The sequence below is a fragment of the Odontomachus brunneus genome, unplaced genomic scaffold, assembly GCF_010583005.1.
Source record: "Odontomachus brunneus isolate Ranch 3 - 2012 unplaced genomic scaffold, Obru_v1 Obru_scaffold_118, whole genome shotgun sequence".
Taxonomy (NCBI): Eukaryota; Metazoa; Arthropoda; class Insecta; order Hymenoptera; family Formicidae; genus Odontomachus; species Odontomachus brunneus.
Genome location: NW_022639568.1, coordinates 897,936 through 919,477, shown reverse-complemented (window position 1 = coordinate 919,477; position 21,542 = coordinate 897,936). Strand labels below are relative to the sequence as shown.

At 37.6% G+C, this 21,542-nt stretch overlaps 1 protein-coding gene across 4 annotated transcripts in view; it reads right to left on the bottom strand.

Annotated features, from left to right (window-relative positions):
- The window catches only part of LOC116849568 (octopamine receptor beta-1R-like), a 111,608-nt gene that overhangs the window by 5,633 nt on the left and 84,433 nt on the right, over positions 1-21,542 (bottom strand). For all 4 annotated transcript variants that reach the window (XM_032826848.1, XM_032826847.1, XM_032826849.1 and 1 more), the window contains one exon: positions 10,942-11,163. In XM_032826848.1, the coding sequence (XP_032682739.1) occupies positions 10,942-11,163 (222 nt within the window). The remainder of the gene's footprint in view (positions 1-10,941; positions 11,164-21,542) is intronic.

The window sequence follows — 21,542 nt, the reverse complement described above, 5'->3', positions numbered from 1 at the left end:
TTATATTATATTTATATATTTATATTTATCTATATTTTATTTTATTTATATTGTATATGTGTATATTTTATTTTTATTGTTTTTTTTTTTTTTTTTTATCTCTAGGCATTATTTTTATCAATATTAATTACAACGTGGAGTTCTCGACCAACCCTTTTTCAAGGTAAGAAAAAATATGACAAAAAACATTAGATAATATTTAAATAAAGTGTTTACTTGCAATACTTTAACAAAAATTTTTATCAAACGTTTATTTTTATTGTTGTTGTATATTTGTGTTTCATTTATATTATATTTATATATTTATATCTATCTATATTTTATTTTATTTATGTCATTTATATGTTTGTGTATGTGTATTTTATTTTTATTATTTTTATTATTATCTATAGGGGTTATTTTTATGAATATTAATTACAATGTGGAGTTCTCGATCAATCCCTTTTCGAGATAAGAAAAAATATGACAAAAATATTAGGTAATATTTAAATAAAGAATTTACTTGCAATACTTTAACAAAAATTTTTTTCAAAAGATTTATTGTACAAAAACTATTCTTAGGGTCCTCTCGAGACCCTCTCACCAGCCTAAGAATTTTCGGAAGTCCCTCTGATTTTGGTTCATCTGCAGATCAAAGTGCATTACGTCTCTCTAATGAAACTTAACCTGAGAATAATAAAATTCTACTAGTTTCTGTCAGTTTTACTCGAAGTTTCAAAATACTCCCGGTCATTTCTTATTCAAAAATTATCACGAATGAGGCAAGCACCTGGAGGAAGTAGTACAACGTGGAAACACTACGCGAAATTTGACAGTGACAGATAGCGGCTAAGAATATCCGGGCTCTATTTTATTATCCGTCATAACTTCGAGAAACAATTCTGTGTATTCTTCTCTTGGAGAGAGGTAATATAGCAAGTTCAAAAGTAATAAATAGAAGTTAAGTATACCGGTGGACGTTGCTTCGTTATCTCGCGGTATAATTCGAGAACGAAACAATCCGGCGAATTCTCAGAAAAACAACATGGGGATATAATACAACTGGCACAACATGGAAATGTAATAAATAATGATCAAGGATGTTCTTCTTTCCCTGGCTCACCATAATTTCGCGAAACAATGCAACCGAATTTAAAAACTCTCGCAATTTATTTTTTAGTTATTTATTTCATTTTGCAATTTGTCCTTTTTCTAGAAAATAGTTTCGAAACATACTCTGGGTATTAAATTTAATGAAATTTCTAGAGTTACTTCACCTTAAATTATCTTGCTACATTTTTCACATTATTCGTAAAAATAATATTGCAAAATATTATAAATAAATGTTTTCTCTTCTTCGTTCTCTGATTCGTTCTTTATATGCACGGAAAGAATTTAAATAAGATTATTGTAATTTTTTTACAAATTCTTTTTCAGTAGCGCAGGAATAGAGACTGCTAGTAAAGTCTATCTTGCTAAGAAACACAATAAATTTTTACTAAATTGTTTAATTCATTTCGGTGTTCACGAAATATAAATTACTGCAGAATATCGACCTATTCTTTAGTTGTAAAGTTCTATATTAATTTTTACTATAGAATTCTCTTCGTATATAAATAATTGAATTTTTTCATCCGTGAATTTTAGAAACTCCCGTGAATGATTTTTACTTAAAGAACATTTTTCCAAAGAAGATTCTTTGGATATAAAATTTAGCAACATTTTCACGATTATCTCATCTTAAGTCACCTTGTTCTATTAAATCATTTGTATAAATTATACGGCGAAATATTGCAAAATAATAAGTAATTTTTCACTACCGACCCGTCATATGCGAATAACTCCGCTAATTCACCCGCGACGAGAGATTAACCGCGGCGGTGCAGTTGCACCGGCGCGAATTCATTTGTCTCCGGGAAATGCGCGAGGGTAGTGGAAGTAGTACCCGGGAACGTGTCAGACGGCGTCGGTGGCGGCGGGAGAGAATCGAAAAAGCGGCGCGGGAAAGCGACGAGTGGGAGAAGTGGGTCAAGGGTCGTGCGTAATGAGGCCAGAGGGAAGAAGTAGTATTGGTTTGTGTGTTATTCGGCTGAATATAACGGCCGCGCGCGAGGATCTCGGCTCAAGTGTAGGAAAATTGATAGGCCGGTCGGGCGCGGTGCCGAAATACCGGGCAATCTAAAGAAAAAAGAAAAAAAATAGAAGAAAAATATATAAAAACAGAGTCCTTTAATACAGAGACACATAACGGTCGCGAGGATCAGAAAAAAAGAGGAAATAGAACAGCGAGTTGCTTGCGTATCGGAGGTGGAAGCGATTTCGAATAAAAAGTCGAGTTGCTTCCGCGTTTCTATGCGATTGTCTCTCTCTTTCTCTCTCTCACACACACACACACATACATAGATATTCTATATGCTGTTTGCTCGTTTCTGCCCTCCACACGCATGTTCCACAAGTTTTATTCGTATGTAGAACGGATGTCAATTTTTGCTTCTCCTGACTGTTTGACGTTGTCTGTCGCACTGAAAGGTATAAGATCAACTAATTCTGCCAGCAACCTTAAGGAGAAACGCTCTTTTTTCCTCTATAATAACAGTTAATTTTCCTCTTTTTTTTCTTTAATAACAATTAGCATTTATGTTAGATTTAAATTTGAGTTATCAACGTATACATCAGTATCTGTCAACAACTATCTCTATTTTATTGTATTATCATTATTTATCATATCTACTCACACTATATACTTTTTTATTTTTTTATTTAGTACGTTGCATTGTGTTCGCGTTGCGACGCAAGATACGTTCCTTCAGAGTCAGGGTCGGAATATGAAAAACAAACGTACGAAATAAATAAGTAAACGAGCAAATAAATAAACGCGTGGGGCGCGCCGAGGGCTGATTAAAACGGCACGTATATTACGGGTGACTTACAGAGCAAGGGATATACCTTTTTACCCCGATATTTTTCTACCCCACGCGACCGCGCGCGGTTGTTTCCGCGTCTCTCGATTCGGTTTATTTCGGAACTCTCTTCCGCATTTCTTTACCGACCCTCCTTCCGCGCTACCGAGCTTCTCCCTCTTCTCCAGCCTCGTGGAGGAATTCTTTTGCGAAATGAGGTGTCGATGTGGTTCCGGTGTCGCTCACGGGGCGATTACACGGGAAAACACTTCGGCGAGTATACACGTTTCATGTATTATCGCAAATATTAAAACGAGCCGACGGGTCGAGTAAACGATCTTATGAATATAAAATACCTATTGTGTATGGAAAGTATACATCCAATATGATACACAACGGAAAGCATCGTGATACGATCATGTTTTAGTTGCGGTACTTAACGTTAGTTGTAGTCAAGAAGAATCTTAATGTTATTCTCTTGAAGTGAATCCGTGAAAATGTTTCTGACTGAATCAACAAAGGAAGTATTTTACCGATAATCAGCGAGTACTCGCTGACTTTCAGTGAAAACACTGCCATTTTACTGCTCCATCTTATTTCTCACCGATTACGATCAGTGGAAGTGAGATTGCACTGCAAGCTCTGCGATACACAAAAATCCGTTTACGAAACGTAGCTTTCCGCGTTTGTGACGACGGAATTAACGGCTTTCATGCATCTTGTTATGAAATATTAATGATACGAGATAAAATTAATGATATGAGAATGTTAATAATACAGATTTTTCTTCGTTCAATCGTATAAAATATATTTTTGCAATTTCATTTACCGTCACAGCTAAATTTTAGATGCCGCGACTGATCCTCTTTTCGCGCGTGCACGCTGCAAAAATAATTCACAGTGATTGCGGCGCATCGCGTGCATACAGAAGAGAAATCATACGTGCATATGCGGAAAAGAAAGGGGAGTGTAATAAATGGTCTATGTTAGGAAATACATCGGGATACCATTATCCACTTAATATTCCAATATCGAACATCGATAGAACGGAACGGTAACGGATAAACTGCGTTTTTATATCTTTCCGAAATACACAGCGCGCTGAAACGTATCCGTCATAAAACAGCGTCGCGCAGCCGTATGTATTCATTAAATGGGAACTATAAATATTTATAGCGCGCCGCGGGCTCGTAATAAAAGCCTTGAAAATCAGAAGCGATAAACAAATCGGAGAGGGAACGAATTCGCACTTGCCGCGCATCCACCGCTTCCATCTTACATATCGCATATTATTTTTCATTCCATGACGTATCTCTGGTATAAATTTCATTCAGTTTTTCAACAATTACTGAACAGTTATATTATCTTCTGTGTAGTAACTGACGAGTAAAACTTTTGGAATCCCGATCGAGATACTTTCCCTGTTTCCCTAGTTACTACGCACAAAAAATGCGCGAAATTTAAACGAAAACTAAACAATAAATGAACAACAAAACTATCCGGTCGATTAATAAACTTTGCTGCTCATGAAATGGGCTGCTTTGCCCTGAAAACTCTACCAAGTTCTTATCCATTTCCTACACAGTTTTGATATCACTAATCAGAACACAGTAATACTAGACAGTAACTAGTTAGTGTCTAGAAAAACTGCATATATTTCTACCAAGAATAATTATACATAATATAGTTGTGTATAAAGTGATAATAAGTGGTCTGTTCTTTTGCTCTGCACTGCTGCACTGGTGCAATAAGTTAGAGTGAGACAAATGTATATTTGTCTCACTCTAACTTATTGCAGCAGTGCAGAGCAAAAGAACAGACCTAAGAATAACGCGCGAATATCAAACGCGTGCAAGATATTTAAACATTCCTTTGTTTTGTTGGCGAACTATTTTATTAGGAAATTATCATTAGACAAATTGTTGATACATTATGCGTTTTACGTATATTCTGTAACTTCTAATATAATATTATGAATAAATGTGCGTGTGTGTGTGCGTGCGTGCGTGCGTGCGTGCGTGTGTGTTTGTGTGTGTGTGTGTAATAATATATACCCTATTATTTATATTATATATTTATATACATATATACACACTTAATATAATATTAAAACTTCAAACTATTAATATTAAAAACTGAAAAATATCCCCTCATTCCGCTGGCGAAAAAGCTCTTCCCCCTTCTCCCTTTCCTTCCCTCTCTTATTGTCTTTCTCTCTCTCTGTCTCTCTTTGTCTCTTTATCGGCGTTCTATTCATCTCGTGTTCGCGGGTTAAATTTAAGAATGGCTGACTCCTGTCGCCGCGGTCGCCGGCCCTTTGTGACATATCTTCGGGGTGCCAGCGCATTATAACTCGAGGAGGCACTTGACACACAGCCGCGAACCATCCCACCCCATCCGTAGGTGGCGGACTGGCTGCTGCATGCTACCCCTTGAGTTTCGCGCTGCAAATCTCTGGAGATCGCGACGCGCGGTATCCACACATACACGCGTATTCACAAACGTATGCGCACACGTATATACGCGCTACTTTTCCCCGAAACTATCGATCGTAACCCTATATAACTCCCGACCAACCGACCGACCGACTCACTCACCCTCCTTCTCTCCCTCTCTCTCTCTTTCTCTTCCTCACTCACTCACTCGCTCACTCGCTCACCTTCTTTCCACATTACTGCACCCTCAGGAATTTCGGTGAAGCGACACGGAACGCGCAATATCCCCCTGCTCAACTTTTCTTCAGGAGGGAGATATCGTTTAGCGTCGAGTACTTTTTTTTGGGGCGCTTCGGCGGGGGTCCCGGCGGATCCTCTCTATTCTAGTAGGGTAAACTCGAATATTATAGTCATACCAGAAAGATGGCCATAGCCTGTAATTTCTCTAATAATTGCAAAACATTGCGTTTGTGTAATCAGTCACAAAGATAATCGATATTTATCGTAGTGTATGTGCGTACATTTTTCGAAATAGCAAGATTATGAATATTATGCTATATTTTTATTTTTGACTGCCTGCACGGAAAAAAAAAGATTTGGTTGAATTAACCAAATATCTGGTCGAATATGAACGATCCAGAAATTCCGATTGAAATAACCCGAATTCTGTTTAAGTTAACAAGATTTTTGGTAGACTAACATATCTAGTTATTTAACCAGACCTGTCTGGTTATTTAACCAGACATATTTAGTTAGTCTACCAAAAATCTTGTTAATTTAAACAGAATTCGGGTTACTTCAATCGGAATTTCTGGATCGTTCATATTCAACGAGATATTTGGTTAATTCAACCAAATCTTTTTTTTCCGTGTGTAAAATTTCTCATGTGTCCACTAAAACTTGCTGTAACGTCGAATAAATTACAGTTAAGCTATCACAATCAATATTAGATACATAAAGTAGGTATGTATAATATAACAAATTATAATAATAATATAATATAACATAAATGTAAATTATAATATAACATGCATTTTTATTTTTGTTTTCACTATTTGTTTATAAGTACTAATATAACCGTCTTTCACTCACATTTTGGGTAAGATGGCCCACTATCATTCTAACATTTATAAAACGAAAGTCGTTATATTTCAAAATTTACTTTCAATGTTACAGTAATTAAATCTTATGTGCAATATGTTTTGATCAAAAATTGGAATTAGAATTTAAGTTTTATAATAGAGGTTTCTATTTTATATGTGTATTATATTTTTCAAATAATATATATTAAATATTCTATACTAAAATAAATATGTCAAATTATGTTTTTTTCATTATTTTATAATGTACTAGGTATAGAATCTTGAGCATGAAATATGTATGGGTCATTTATTCCTTATGGCCATCTTGTCTTAAACATTTAGGTAAGATGGCCAATGCTCATGTTTTGATATTTTTGTAATAAATAATTTCACTGAAGTATTTTCCTCTTAACTCTGATGGTATTGTGTACTGTAGGCTGCAGTGAAGTAATGTGCCAAACGCTATTAAGAAATAACAATAAGGAATGTATTTTTTTTTGCATTTTAAAAAAGTATGATTTTATCCGAGTTTACCCTATACTCGCGCGTGTCGCGATAGTCTCGGATAATTCGGAGATTATGCGGGATAAGTGTAAGGGTGAGTGGGTGGGCGGAGGTTTGTTGCCGAAATAGATATGTGTATCTAGATCTCTCGAAGATAGGGAAGAAATGGGCGGACGTGTGCTTTCAATATCTCGCGTCGCCACCTTTCCTGCCTCTTCTCCACTTATCCCTCCTCCCCTCTCTTACTCGAGTGAGTCAAAACTTCGCGAGAGTTCATGAAGAAAAAAGAAGAAAGAATAAACGCGTGCTTTATAGGATGTTTATTGTTACTTCAACTGGTTGCACGGAGCAAGATGGCCGATTCGGTAAATTTATAAAGTTTTAGGTTGCAAAAAAGTGAGTAGATTTACTCAAGCAGCAAAGAAGTTATGTACAGAAGCGATTGTCAACCGGCTCGTAGAAGAAATTAATTTTTATTTCATGTATTATTATAATATTTATATTATTATTATGTGTTTCATTATTGTGTGATATAATATTGTTATGTTATTGTTTATATTATCTCGGTTGTAGTAGCAAATCATTTCGCCTTCTCGAGCTAATGCAAGATCAATCAAATTACTTCTTTACACGGAAAAGAGCAACAGTGTGTTCAGGAAATTATTTAAAGAAAACTATTAAATAAATATATTTGAATTTCTTATATACGATCAAGTACTATGTTCATGCACTCGTAATAAAAAAAATTATTTTTATTTTTGTACGAAAATGACGTGCACGGAAATTGTGCGGAAGTAACACAGCATCCATTATCATCCCCGAGCCTGCAGCTTTTGCGCTACCTCCGTGGTCGACATGATTTACGTTTGTACAATAGTCCAATCAGGAAAATGGAAAACGTTTCTTCTCACATTCTCGCGAGCCAGAAATTTTATTTTCGTTTTCACTCTTTTTTTATTATAAAATACAATGAAACAAAAACAAATTTTGACGATAAGTTTCAATTTCTTCTTTAAAATAAGCCAGTATATTCAACTGTTTGAAATGTATTTTTTTTTTTTTATTTAGATGCAATTACATACATAAAATTCAAACATATATTTGTTTAGCAATTTTCTATTGTTTGATAAATCCCCAGGTATTATTATCCTTTTGATCTGAAAAATTTTGCCCTTTGAAATTTGCGAAACAGTTTTTGCTGTACTAACAATCTGCTACAACATCAAAGTTTATTATGCACAATTATTAATTCCGCATAGCTGTAGGATTTAATAACACAAGTTAATTAATTATCAAGACTTTGTAATACAGAGAGAGTGAGAGAGAGGACTGATTCTCCTAGTATATCACGACTACAAATGTGCTAAGCTAACGAGATTCTCAGTTGTAGCAGCGAATAATTTTCTCCCGTGATTCGATCTGACATATTGGAAAAATTATGCCGCAATTGTTGCGCGCCGGCAACTGTCGTCATGGTATTATGTAATTCTTCCAGTTACTAGTTCCGCACTTGATTCATAATCGGAAATGACGACTCCGATCCCTCGCAAATTCTGATTTTCCACTTGAACAGTTCGAAATGTCTCGATCGCGTTTTCTGATTCAAAAATCGCAATGTCCAAAAATCTCTCGCCAAAAGTATGCTACACGTCAATTTTTTCGGTATCTAATGTCACTCCTTTCTTGTTTTTTTTTTTTTCGTTTAAATTTGCATCAAGCGCTTTTTTCACTTTCGGGGAAAAAATTGGAAACTGCATCGATGAGAGAGAGAGAGAGGGAGAAAGAGAAACCTGTATGCAGCAATTAGCGAACGCAGCGATATTTTCTCTCCTCTTTGCCTCCCTTTTTCTGCCGTCTCTATCTCGTTCGCGCCTTCATCGTCGATATTCGGGTGAAAAGCACGCGCCGGGAAAATGGAGCGAAATGGAGATACGAAATCGGCCGTCGCCGTTGTCGCACGCATCGCGAAACGCGATTCTATTTTACGTTTTACGCGCGCGCAAATGCCTCGGCCAATTAATTAACCGGGATTCTTCTGATAGCGTCCTCGTAGCAGAGGAAAATAAGTCGTACCCTTAAGAGATACTTGCGAAACGTGCGCTACTTTTTTTTCGCTCGTTACACTCGCTGCAACTCGAGAGGTGGCGCGGGGATTTGCCGTGAAAAAAAAAACTTGAAAAGAGATGATAAAAAGAAAAAAAAAAGAAAATGAGAAAGAGAGAGAAGATGACACGCGTCCCGGTGGACGTCGCGACGCTTGTAACGAAAAGCGCGAGATTATAATGATCGAGCTAACGATAATGCGCTCACTATATCACGCTAGCGATTAATCCCGCGTACATGCGTTTCAGCCGTGTAATGAAACCGCGAGCGAGTCATTCGTCTTATCGCCGCGACTGTACGCCGCGACTAACGCGAGTTGGTGACATCAGGGCCGCGGTAATCGCGGTTGTCAAAGGGGTGAAGTTAAATGAACGCCGAGACGCGTTGCGCAACATGTGTCCCGCGTGGGAAGCAGAAAAGATTTGTTATTACAGAACTAGAATATATTGCCTCGCTAATTCAGCAAAATTACAGACGTAAGCGGATATAGTCAGTTTTCCGCGTTACAGTAATTAAAGCCCGTATTATAGTCGTTACGTGAAACCTGTCTCACGTGAAATACGCGGGTAATCGCACGAAATATTCGAGTCTGAATTTAGATTTGAGCAATTCTGAGTAAATCTGGGTAAATCCAAGTAAATCTCTGAGATGCGTGTAAATTGCGCTTCAACTGCAAAATTCAGCGTTTCTAACGCTGAATTCGAATCTGGATATCCTGCTCGAGAAATGTTTCAGAAGTAGTAATGCCTAGACACATACGTAATCCTGCACATTTTTATTGTTTTGTTATTTAAATATAAATATTTAAACTCTCAAGAAACATAGAATACATAAAAAAAAATATATATATATATATATATATATTCAATACATGTATGCATACTCTCTCTGTGTGGAAATTTTAAATATTCGCGTTTAGAAACTAAAACATAAAACAGTAAGAATGTCCAGTTAAGCACGTGTCCAGACATTGGTACTTTTGCCTCAATGAAATTAATGCGGGCCTAAGTCTCAAAGCGCTATGTACAATACGTGACTATGCACTGAAAGTAAAAGTTGTTGTAAAATTGTAGACATTTTCGAGGTCAATTATATTTCTTTGTAATTGTAACAAAAAAAGAAAATATTGATTTGTATAAAATTATGATTTGTATAAAATGATTTGTATAAAATTATTATCACCAACACTCTTAGGAAGAAATACTTGGAACTTGTGGAATATAAAGTTTACTCGCAGAAATAAATTTTATTTCAAAGAAGTAAACTGTATATCCCACAAATAAATTTTCAAGTATTTTTTTCTGAATACACAAACACAAAACGTACTAAAAAATTAATTTTCCTCACTACAATTGTTTTATTATATATTTTATATACACATGTGTGTTCATATATAGACACAAATAATTATAGTCACAAATACCAAAGATTTTTCTTTCAATGCATAATGAAATTCGATATTAAAGCATATTTGTTGTGTATAATGAAAACAAAATTCTGCCACTGGAAACTGTGGATTGTCAATGGAAGATATTTGTTAAGATAACTAAACCTTCCGCTGCCGGAAATTTGGTTCGTTAACGAATTCCGTTCTAGAGGAGACAATTAGTTGCTCTGGCAATAGAAGTTTGTCCCATTAGCGGGTTGACTATTGCTTCCAAACTGAATTTCTTCGCCGCACGATCAACAAGTTCGCTGAGTTATGTGTTCGCGCGCGTCGCCCCTTTTAAAAGATAAGTTTGCTCGACACAGGCTATCGATTTACTGAATCAGGCAATTCTATTTTCCGCAATTGATGAACATTTTGTATCGTGACTCTTTGTGCCTATCGCCTCGACTCTTTCCCGATCAGAGAAATCGATCGATTGAACGCGATGAATCGGTTTCAGCGAAATTTCCATCGATGTATAACTCGATGTTTAATACAGGCGCACTCACCAGAGAAAGAAGGGAAGCCAGCAAGCGAGGAACGCCGACATGATGATACCGAGTGTCCTGGCGGCCTTTCGTTCCCTTTTCATCTTGCTGCTGCTGGTCATCGGCGGCTCTTCTGGTTGCGGATCGGGTGACGATTGCTCCACGGTCGGCAGAGAGGTCAGACCAGCGGAGATCCCGTTGATCTGCAGGTGCTTGTTGAGAAGAGCGGCCGCCACTTTGCTCCTGAAACACGAACCACAAAGCAATTGAAGTTGCGAAGGATAAATGCAACGTTGCAGAATATATTGCTCTTGACGAGATTTCAAGTGAAACAATCGAAAATGAAATATTTCGGTCTAACGTTAAGTCACTGTATTAAAATCCATGTGCGAAATCGTAATACGATAAATTCACGCACGGAAAAAAAGGTTTGGTTTAATTAACCAAATATCTGGTCGAATATAAACAATCCAGAAATTTCGATTGAAATAACCCGAATTCTGTTTAAATTAACAAGATTTTCGGTTGACTTAAACAGAATTCGGGTTATTTCAATCGAAATATCTGGATCGTTCATATTCGACTAGATATTTGGTTAATTCAACCAAACCTTTTTTTCCGTGCGGATATAATGAATTAATTACATTACACATTCCACAATAAATTTCAGGCAATATGCTCCGACATCTAAGCCTCGGCTCTTACTGGCCAAAGACATATTTTTGAAGTTGCATACTTCGCGCAGCCTTTGTATAGAATTGTAAATTTGACTACTTTTTCTTTGCTCCGTCTCGCGGAAATTCGGCCACGATGTCGACCGAAATTTTCGAGAGCTGTTTCCGAACGGCTAGGAAAAAAATGTGGGCCGCCCCGCGCGGGATAGTAGGTCAGAGTTCAGTCGAGCACGGCCGGCCTTTGTGAATTCGATCCCATGCCGTGCCGCTCCGTTCCGATCTCCCGCGACGGAAGATCCCGGATGGCGGCGCGACATAATCGTTCCGCACACAGGGGAGAGAGACGTTAAATCAACAGTTTAACGGGTCGAAAATGCGGCTCGAAATAAACTTGGATAACGGCCAGGTGGCTCGATGATAACCGTATGCGCGCTGGTGCATCGCACTCGCGTGCGCGCGTGCGCGCGAGAAGGTCAAAGTTGAATAAACATCAGTGACACGATTTAACCCTGGATAACATTCCAATAAACACAATGTTACGTGTAACACATACCTGGTATAATTTACTCAATGAAGCCATTATATAACATGTATATAAATAAAAACAATAGATATTTATTAACATATTTACTTAAATCTAAATTCTTTTACTCAAACAGGATAAATAATCGCTATAATGTTAAAAATTTAGAATTTTTTAAGAAAACGTTTTCTTTGCGAATAATATTTAATATAATATAATTTGGGACTAATATTTCATATTAGTATAAATAAATATGTTATAGTCTTCATCAAATATGAATATTTATTAATTTTTAGATATTTTTTCGCTCAGTCTAATAAATTTTGACAGAAATATAGTAAACTTTTTAATAGTACATTTCAGTTCCTAAAATATAATGAACAGCTGTGTGATGAAATAATCAATTACGACAACATATCGATCTATTCCTCAGTTACAAAATTCTACAATAACTTTTACTATAAAATTCTGTGCGTGTATAGATAGTAGTTATTATGGTACTGTTCGCAAAAGTTTTCAATTGGAACAATTCCATTATTCCCTGTACTGAAAAAAATATCTAAAAAATCAAATATATACAGGTTTCCAAAAAACCATTCAGCACATAGTAGATAGTACACACCATACTGAGTAAAAAAACCTTATAGTTATAGGTCGAAAGCTCAAAGTTTCTAAGATATAAACATTTTTGTATGCTAGCATCATAAATGACTTAGGTTCATACGTGTCGTATGCGATGTTTACCTCAATGTTTATAAACCGTGTTCTGTATATCCTCATTCAATTTCCGTACATACTTCATAACAGAAGATTTCACTGGCAATCAGTCAAGTGTCATCAACCAGGAATCGCGGGCCTTATTTGGTGATTATTCAGTTATAAAGTCTAAAAATGACAGCGTATTACTCTAATCAAGAAATTCGCGACTCTGTAAAAAGAAGATGCCAAGGGTGTAGGGAAATGGAAGAAGAACATGGAATGGAATGAAATACCTTCTGCAAAGTCAGTAAGTTATTCATGATGCTAACGAAACGATTATATTCACTAAGATTTTTTTACTCAGTATGGTGTCTACTATGTACCATATAAATGCTGAATAGTTTTTTTGGGAACACCCTGTATATTCGCATTGGATACTATATAATGACATGTATATTTATATTAATATAAAATATTTTTTCAAAGAAGAAAATATACATTTTCTTATTTGAAGAACGGCATTACTCTGCGCGAATCGCGGAAACCTATCTGCGAGCAATTTCACAATAAATGACCCGATCTCTTCTTTATCGATAATACAAGGAAGAGAGAGTGACAGAAAGAGAGAGGAGAGACGCTATCGCTGCATAGTTTCGGCCGTTGATAACTCACTGAAAGCGAGAGGAGCCCGCACTCGTAATAACTCCGCGGATGCAATTACGAATAAAACGCGGGGATATTAGAGCTTCCGGACTTTAAATTAGCAATTAGCATATTTCGAATATAAATAAGTAGTTTCCCTCATTACGCGGCGGGGCAAACGCAATTAAACTTCGGCAGCACGCCGACATATCCTGTTATGCGTCAGCTCGGAAATGCGCGCTTGCGCTGCCGAGTTATAGAGATATTAATACCTTCAATTAATATCCACCGATGCCTTAGCGAACGTAATGCACCAAACGTATATTTGCGTTACGTTTGTGGAATCTATAATCCGCTCGCACACAATTGTTAAGAACAAACGGAATATTTCCATCACAAGGTAATTCGCGTTACAATCATAAAGGCCTGTCTACATAGGCCGCAACACGCAAAACGCAGTTCGTAATCGCGCACACATCCAACTTCAACTTTCTGCGTTTTCTCTGCATTTGCAGGGTTATTTTCACGGTTTATAGCCTAGGTAAAGCGTTTATAGCCTAGGTAGGTTTATAGCCTACTTTGATGATATTAATACTCATTAACTTCTCTTTTGAACCTTTAACTCTACCTTGTCAAAATTTTGACGCTCTTCAAAATAGTTTGAGCCTACTTAGGTAATCTACAATCTAGGTGAAACCTATTTTGACACTCATTTCCGAGTCGAAATTTTGATCCTACGTTGAACCTTGAAATTCTACACCGCAATAGGAGCTAAGATAGCAAAGAAATATATGCAACAGATAAAATGTATATTTTGTATGCTATTTGATGTTTCTGTTCCGTTATTTATTAAATTTTTTAAATATTTCTTTAAAATACATATATTCTATCTAGGAGCTAAAGCTTTAATAGAGACTCGCAACTGAACCTACTTTGCTTCCTAAAATCTTACTATTATGACAACTACTTTGACACTAAAGAAAACGAAAGCGAAAATTTCAGACATCAGGGTCAAAGTAGGAGTAAATTATATCATTAGAATTAAACCTACTTTGCTATCTTAGCTCCTGCTGCGATGTAGAATTCAAGGTTCAACATAGGTTCAACAATTTCGACTCGGATTGCTGGCTCAATCATTCACTTTGAAAGAGAGAGGAGACGGATGTGAGAGAAGAAAAATCGTCTGCGAGTTCAGTCTGAAGGCCAAGTCACACTAACGACTGGCGATAGAAGATTGACGATTGAAGATTGGAACTTGACCAATTGGAACAAAGCAAGCCAAGGCTGAAGCTTGTTGATTCGTTAAAATCTAATCTTTAATTGTCAATCGCCAATCGCTAGTGTGATTTGGCCTTAAGGTCTGTTCGAGACTATTCGATATCTTTTCGCGGATCCTCGTTCATTCGATATGATAAATCTACGTGGATGGAATCCACGAGGACTACGCAGATAAGACGGCGGCTCTTATCGCGAACTGCCTTGGTCATTCAATTTCCATGAATTTCTCAAAAGTTTCCAATCTTCAGTTACTCGCTTGTAATATCGAATTTAGTCACGGCCAGATTACCGCGCCTCGCCGGCACTTTCTTCTCCTCTCCTCTCGCGCTCGACCCAGCGCGTTACCGGAGCGTTCATAAAAAGAAGAAACTCCTGAAGCATCTTCCAACTTTGCTCTTGTAACGAGAACGAGAGGGTAACTTCGCGAACGCGAGTCGCTTGCCGAAACAAGAGCTCATGCACGAATGAAAAAGAGAGACAGAAAGAAAGAAATAGGCTGTCCGTTAAAAGCCGAGGTGGTTACCAAGTCCGAAGTAATAAAAGCTGTAAACTCGGCGTCTTGAACTTTTTAATCGAACTAGCTTGTCCGAGAACGATTTCTCTCTATCGAATTACGAGAGGTCTCAGACTTGGATTTCTTGATAAATGACAAGAAACATCGTAATTATGAAATATTTCGTGCGCTGCTCTTTTGTCTTCTCTCAATATCATTCCTGTCTTTCCAAAAGTGTTACACTCGCACTACGATCGTCAATAAATAAATAAATATAGAAAAAAATACGCTTAGGGATAACTTTGTAATTTACAACACGTAAAATTAAGGGATCGAAAAGTCGCCTTTTTAATAACTAATAAAATGAAAAACGCTTCATTCTTTCGCGATTTTAATTTTTAATTTATGTGTTGAGTTGGGCGACTAAACTTTAAATCTTTACTTGACGGATAAAAGATAAAAACATTGGAATTTCCTTCTTTTCACTTCAATGCTCTCAAACAAGACGCATTAGACACTTTAAAGCATTCCAGCTACATAATGGTGTTATTGAATCCCATATATAAAAGTGTTTCGAAGCGTATAAAGTGTCAAACGAATCGTATCCTTAGTGTTAGAGCTGCAAAGAAGAACCATTGTTCGTAATGAAAAGTTATCGAAAGTTGTCTCTGAATAAATAGTAAAACATTGAATTTTTTCTCGCGATTTTAGCACTCAACGCTATTGCCAATTGCTCTCCTTCTAATATTACATATATTATTATTGATAACATTAATATCGATACGTTTATTATTACTGATCGCTAAGCAGCGAGATGAGCCCGCGCTGCGGGCGGATAAAATAATTTAAATGTGATTAAGCGACGGAATAATTCGGGCCAACAAATTCGATCGCGAGGCAGCGAAAGGGTAACGGAAATCGCACGCGCGATTTCTGTTGCGCGAGTTTTCGCGACCGATGAAAGTCCATTTAACATCTGGCCGCGGCGAAATGGTCGGAATCGACAAAGGAATTTGCACGCGTATTTTTGCGGTAATGGATCGCGGCGGGAACGGTTTTCCCGATAGAAAGGGAGAACGAAGCCCGGCTTTGTATACACCGAGCGGTGGAATGGAAAATCGGTCGGTCAGTCGTGACGGCGGCGAAATAGCCGAATGAAGCTCTATGATCGCGAAGCGGGGACGGAGACGCCGCGCACACGGCGACGAAAGCGCGAAATTAGTATGCTGATGGAATACAGGCTGACCGGGATATCACCGCGACGAAATAATCCCCCGCGAAAGGGAAGCGAGCGACAGACACTGAGAAAAAATATCGGATATCACAGAACACAAAAGATAAATAAAGGTAACGATAACAAGTGATAACAATGAAAATAATAAAACGAACTGAAACCACTAAGAGTAAAAACGTGAAAAAGTAGAAAAAAGTAAAACCTAAAAATGTAAAACAATAACATAATGAAATAAAAAACAGTGGGAGAAAAATAAAAAGGAAATAAAATGAAATATAAGGAGATAATGAAAAGTGAAATATATAATAATAATAAAATGCAGTAAAATTTCTAAGAAAAAAGAATAACGAAAAAGAAAAATGAAATAAGATATAAAACAAATAAAATAACTGATGAATAGTTAGCAATTAACTACTGCTTGATTTAATTTCTAATTTCTTGGAATTAAAAAAATTAAAAATTTAGTAGTCGCATCAAACAAACGCGATAGGATGTTACAAAGCTCCCTTATTCTCTTCTCTTAAGATTGCATCTTAAACTTGGGTTAACAATCGTTACTTGAAACTTATCTTAATTGAGCTTTAGATAGAAATCTAAATTTGGAGTTAAATTTGGATATTTTATTTGAATATAATATCATATAATATACGCGACATTACATTTCCAATCATGATTCAGCTGAGAAACTCACATTTAACTCTAAATTCAAGTTTGAAAGTCGTTTTTATCAATAGTCGTTACTTGAAACTTATTTCACATGAGATACTTAAGTTTGAATTTAGTGTCAGATGTGAGTTCTCGGGTTTAATCGCAATTACAAATATAATGTCGCATATATTATAAGATTCCAATAAAAATCTAACAAATAAAAAAATCAAATAAAAATCTAATTCTAAATTCAGGTTTCACGTCAATTTCCAAATGACTATTCTAAGTAACTATTAATATTCATTTCCTTATATTTAGTGCACCACTATAACCAACAATTTACATTATTATATGATGTAAATTTAATAATTAATTCAAAGTACAGGATATATGCTTCATAAATGCAATTGAAAAAAAATTCCCGAGCTCCCATCATCGATTGCCTCACATGGTGATGATCATGAAAGTCTATCTGGGTGATTTCGAGAAATAGAAAACTGAGAAAGAGAAGTGAATTCGCGATTGAAGCGAATATCCGACGATTTGGCGACACCTCATAGAGACGCACGTGCGACGAATTTACGTGACGGAATCTCATCTCGCCCGGTCGCATCTCTCTCGCGGATGCAATATTCGATGAGCCGCGAGCTCGCGAACTCGTTCACTCACGTGCATTCGCGTATATTCACGTACTCGCCAGGCAAGTTGGCGCGACAGCTTTCTCGCTTTGATCTGGCTCGAGTCACTTCGCGTTCGCGAAACTTTTCACGGATCGGATTATGAGCTTTCTTTGACGCGGGCGAGACAGGTCTCCTCCGCGAAAACAAGTCGCTCTTTAGCTTGCTCGATAAGTGGCAGAGCTGGTAGGAAACGAGGAAATTTGACTTCCACTCGGAGGAGCTTGTAAGTTCAGCGAACGGGAAAGGTGCACCGACGGGGAACGCGTTTCACGGATTTTATCGTTGCCGAAGAGCGGCGATAAACGAGCCGTGGATCTCGATACGGCGGGATTAGCGCGGGCCGTCTTGGGGAAAGGAAAGAGAATTTTACGGAGAGAGAATTTTGTAGTAAAAATTACTGTAGGATTTTCTAGACGAGAAGGATAAACCGACATTCCGCTGCACTATCCTTTTATTTCACATGTGCCACTTACATTTCAGAGACTGAAACGTGTTATTGAAACACCTGCTACACACAAAAGAAGCATACTGCTCTCAAGTAAATGTTACTTGGTTCAAGTATTTTATAAATTTATATCCGCAAATCTATCATTAATTCATCTTAAACATCAGATTTATTCAAATATATTTTGTATCCTAGTAAGTTTAGTATCAAATATAAGACAAAATGTCTATTATTATTTGCACAAATTTCGAAGCATATTATTAGTGAAATATTAGATATTCCTATGACATAAATATATTTATTTACTTATCTTTTATTTAATTTTGTTTTTCAGAAATTTTTGTTTTTTTAGGTTTTTTCTTTACTAATTTGTATGAAAAAGGTGGATAATAACAATATGATTATAATAATAATATTACGAGTTGTAGTTGTATTTCACAAAATTATTGTCGCGCCATTATAATAACTTCTCGGATTTTGTAAAGAAGTTAATTCTTCACATTCTTATAACAGAGCCATTTAACATTACATAATTTGCTATTGTTGAGAATAACGTCGCCTCAGTTCTTCATACTCTAATAAAATTACTTTTCGAAATTCTTCATCTCATTATCTGCTGTTATTAATTATCGTCTCGTCGACTCTCTATGTATCAACCGAATCGCCCTTAAAAATTCTTTCCCCCTCCTATTATCTGTCGCGTTATTAATTACCGTCTTATTAATTCTTCACGCCTAAATAAGAAGAAAAAAAAAAGAAAAAAGAAAATCCTCGCTCGATGAATATCTCGTTCCATTGTCAGCCGTTATTAATTATCTTCTCCACTCGTTACGCGCCAATGAGACTACCGTCGCGGTCGTTTCGCTCGATTATCCCTTATCACCCACCGAATACACTCGAATCGTCGGTTTTCACGTGGGAAAGAGGATTTCAAGCCGACCCCCGAGCGGAGGAAAAGCGATTCGGTGACGTTTCGAGGCCGGAGAGCTTATCCCGATTTAAAAAAGTGCGGCGCAAACTGCGCCCACCCTTGTCCTCCACTTCATTCCCGCCATTCCCCGCACTCCTTTCTGTTGGTGCCATCCCTTCGGTTCCTTTCAAACACATCAGTCTAACCCGCGCTCACCGCGCTATTTGCAATTCTTTTCAACAAATCTTTACGGCGTGCGCGACCTACTTTCGTCGTCAGCCTTCAGCGCACACGTACATACACATCTCGGCGAAATCGCACACGTAAATGCACACAAACACACGCACATTCAGGTTGACACACAGCTTCGACATTATCCCGAGGACTTTAGCCTCGGTTAAAGCGAAGTAGGCCGCTTTAGAGACTCGCGCCGCTTGTCCCAGACCACGTGCAGTCTAGTCACGCTATAATACCCGCGGTGTGTGTGCACAAGAAGCGGGGATACACGCCCGAGCCACCCCGTAGACCGTAACCGGAATTATAGTCGAGAGCTGTGGAGAGAGGAGCGAAGTCTCCTCCACCTTCTCCCCGCCGCACGGATCTACCGCGAGAGGAGCCCGGGCTCTTCCACTTACACGTCCCGTACAAAGGATCTACGTGACGTAACAAGTACACTCGCGTAATCCTCGCACCTGCAATTTTGCCACCTCACGACAACTCGCCAAGACTCCTTCCGACGTAGGATTCTCCACGAGCGGGAAAGCGAATCCTTCGTCGAGCAGTCTTTCTTTTCTTCGCGGCCTGTGGCGCGCGTCTCTCTTCGCTTCTCCCGCGTCGACAAACGAGATACTCCAATCTTATGTTTATACCGTTGTAAAAGTAATTCCGAAAAAGACGACGTTTTGTGCGAGCGATGGACGCCCAGACTCGAGTCGCTGCAATCCGCGACTTGTAAATAGCATTCACGCGCGATCTCAAATTATTCTTATTAATAATTATTATTATTTCGAGTGTTATGTAAGGTAAACCTTCCCGCAACCGAACACCTAACACTAAAATTACTTTATGTTTGTTTTGGTTTAATGAAAATCGTGCAATTAGATCATTAAATATCATGAAAATAAAATATACACGACTCTAACGATTTAATCATATAATTAGTTAGCAATTTTTATAAAATTAACTTTTCATGAAAGCTATTGTTTATCTTATTTCAACAAGAGAATTTAGAGATTTAAATAAATATGGTATCAATAAACTGCAAAGATATTTTTTTATTATTTAGATACTTCTCTTACGTGTATCAAATTTATAATTTGTTATTTATTCATGACTATCATGATGCTAACTATAATAACTTGTTTATAAACGTTTTATGAGCTACGTCTATGAAATATAAAATAACCTCCATAATTTTTTCATTAGCTCGTAACTGACTGGGGCGCCTTCCGGATTGTGATGACGCGAGTTTACACGGGCCGATGCACAATTTTGTTATAACGCAAAATTGCGCACACAAGCGACGATACAAGGAAATATCCGGGTTAAAGAGTTAATATTGCAATATAAATAGAAATAGAAACGCTCTCGACAGAGAGAAATCAATAATAATAAAGTGCAGTATGTATCCGGACACGGAGTGCGTCCGGCGATCGACGTTTTTCCCACTCAGCGTCACTTGCACGAATTATCGTGATTACTTAAAATATTACGCGAGTACACGACGATGAATGTTTGTCGGAAGTGAGGAAAATACGTGCTCAGTTGCCGACGCGATTCACACAGGAAGGAACCTCCTTCCTAGATTAATAATTCTACGGTACTTTCTAGTACTTTTTTTTTACATTTCCCTGAGTTGAGAATTCTAACATGGTGCTCACCACTCTAAACCAATCCTCTGAAGCGCCACTTGAGCACCAAATTTGTTCCTCACTACGTCGGAATTACGCCAAGCGGCAAAATAAAAATTTTGTGCGCCAACTCGTCATGTCAGAAAGAGCTACTTTGGCGGGATTACGTCAGACGTAGCAACCCTGCCACACGAGCACAACGGACTGTATAATATTTGCAGAAGCGTATTTCGGCGGAGATAATCCGTATCGCGGCCTCATGGGCTCGCTTTTTCAATCGGGGACCATCTCCAATGGTCCGTTTTCCCTTCAAGCCGCCCTTTTGAAATCGAGACGGACGCGGCCGCGCTATTTCCTTCCACATAGCTACAGTAACTCTCGTTTTCCCTGCGAATTCGTCCCCCCTTTCCCCTTCGCCCTAGTCTCGTCTCGCCTCGGGATTGGCGGCGAAATCGTTTTAGCAATTCCGATGTTGCTCCCGCGATTTCCAAGCCCCGTTCTCTCTCTCTCTCTCTCTCTCTCTCTCTCTCTCTCTCTCTCTCCCTC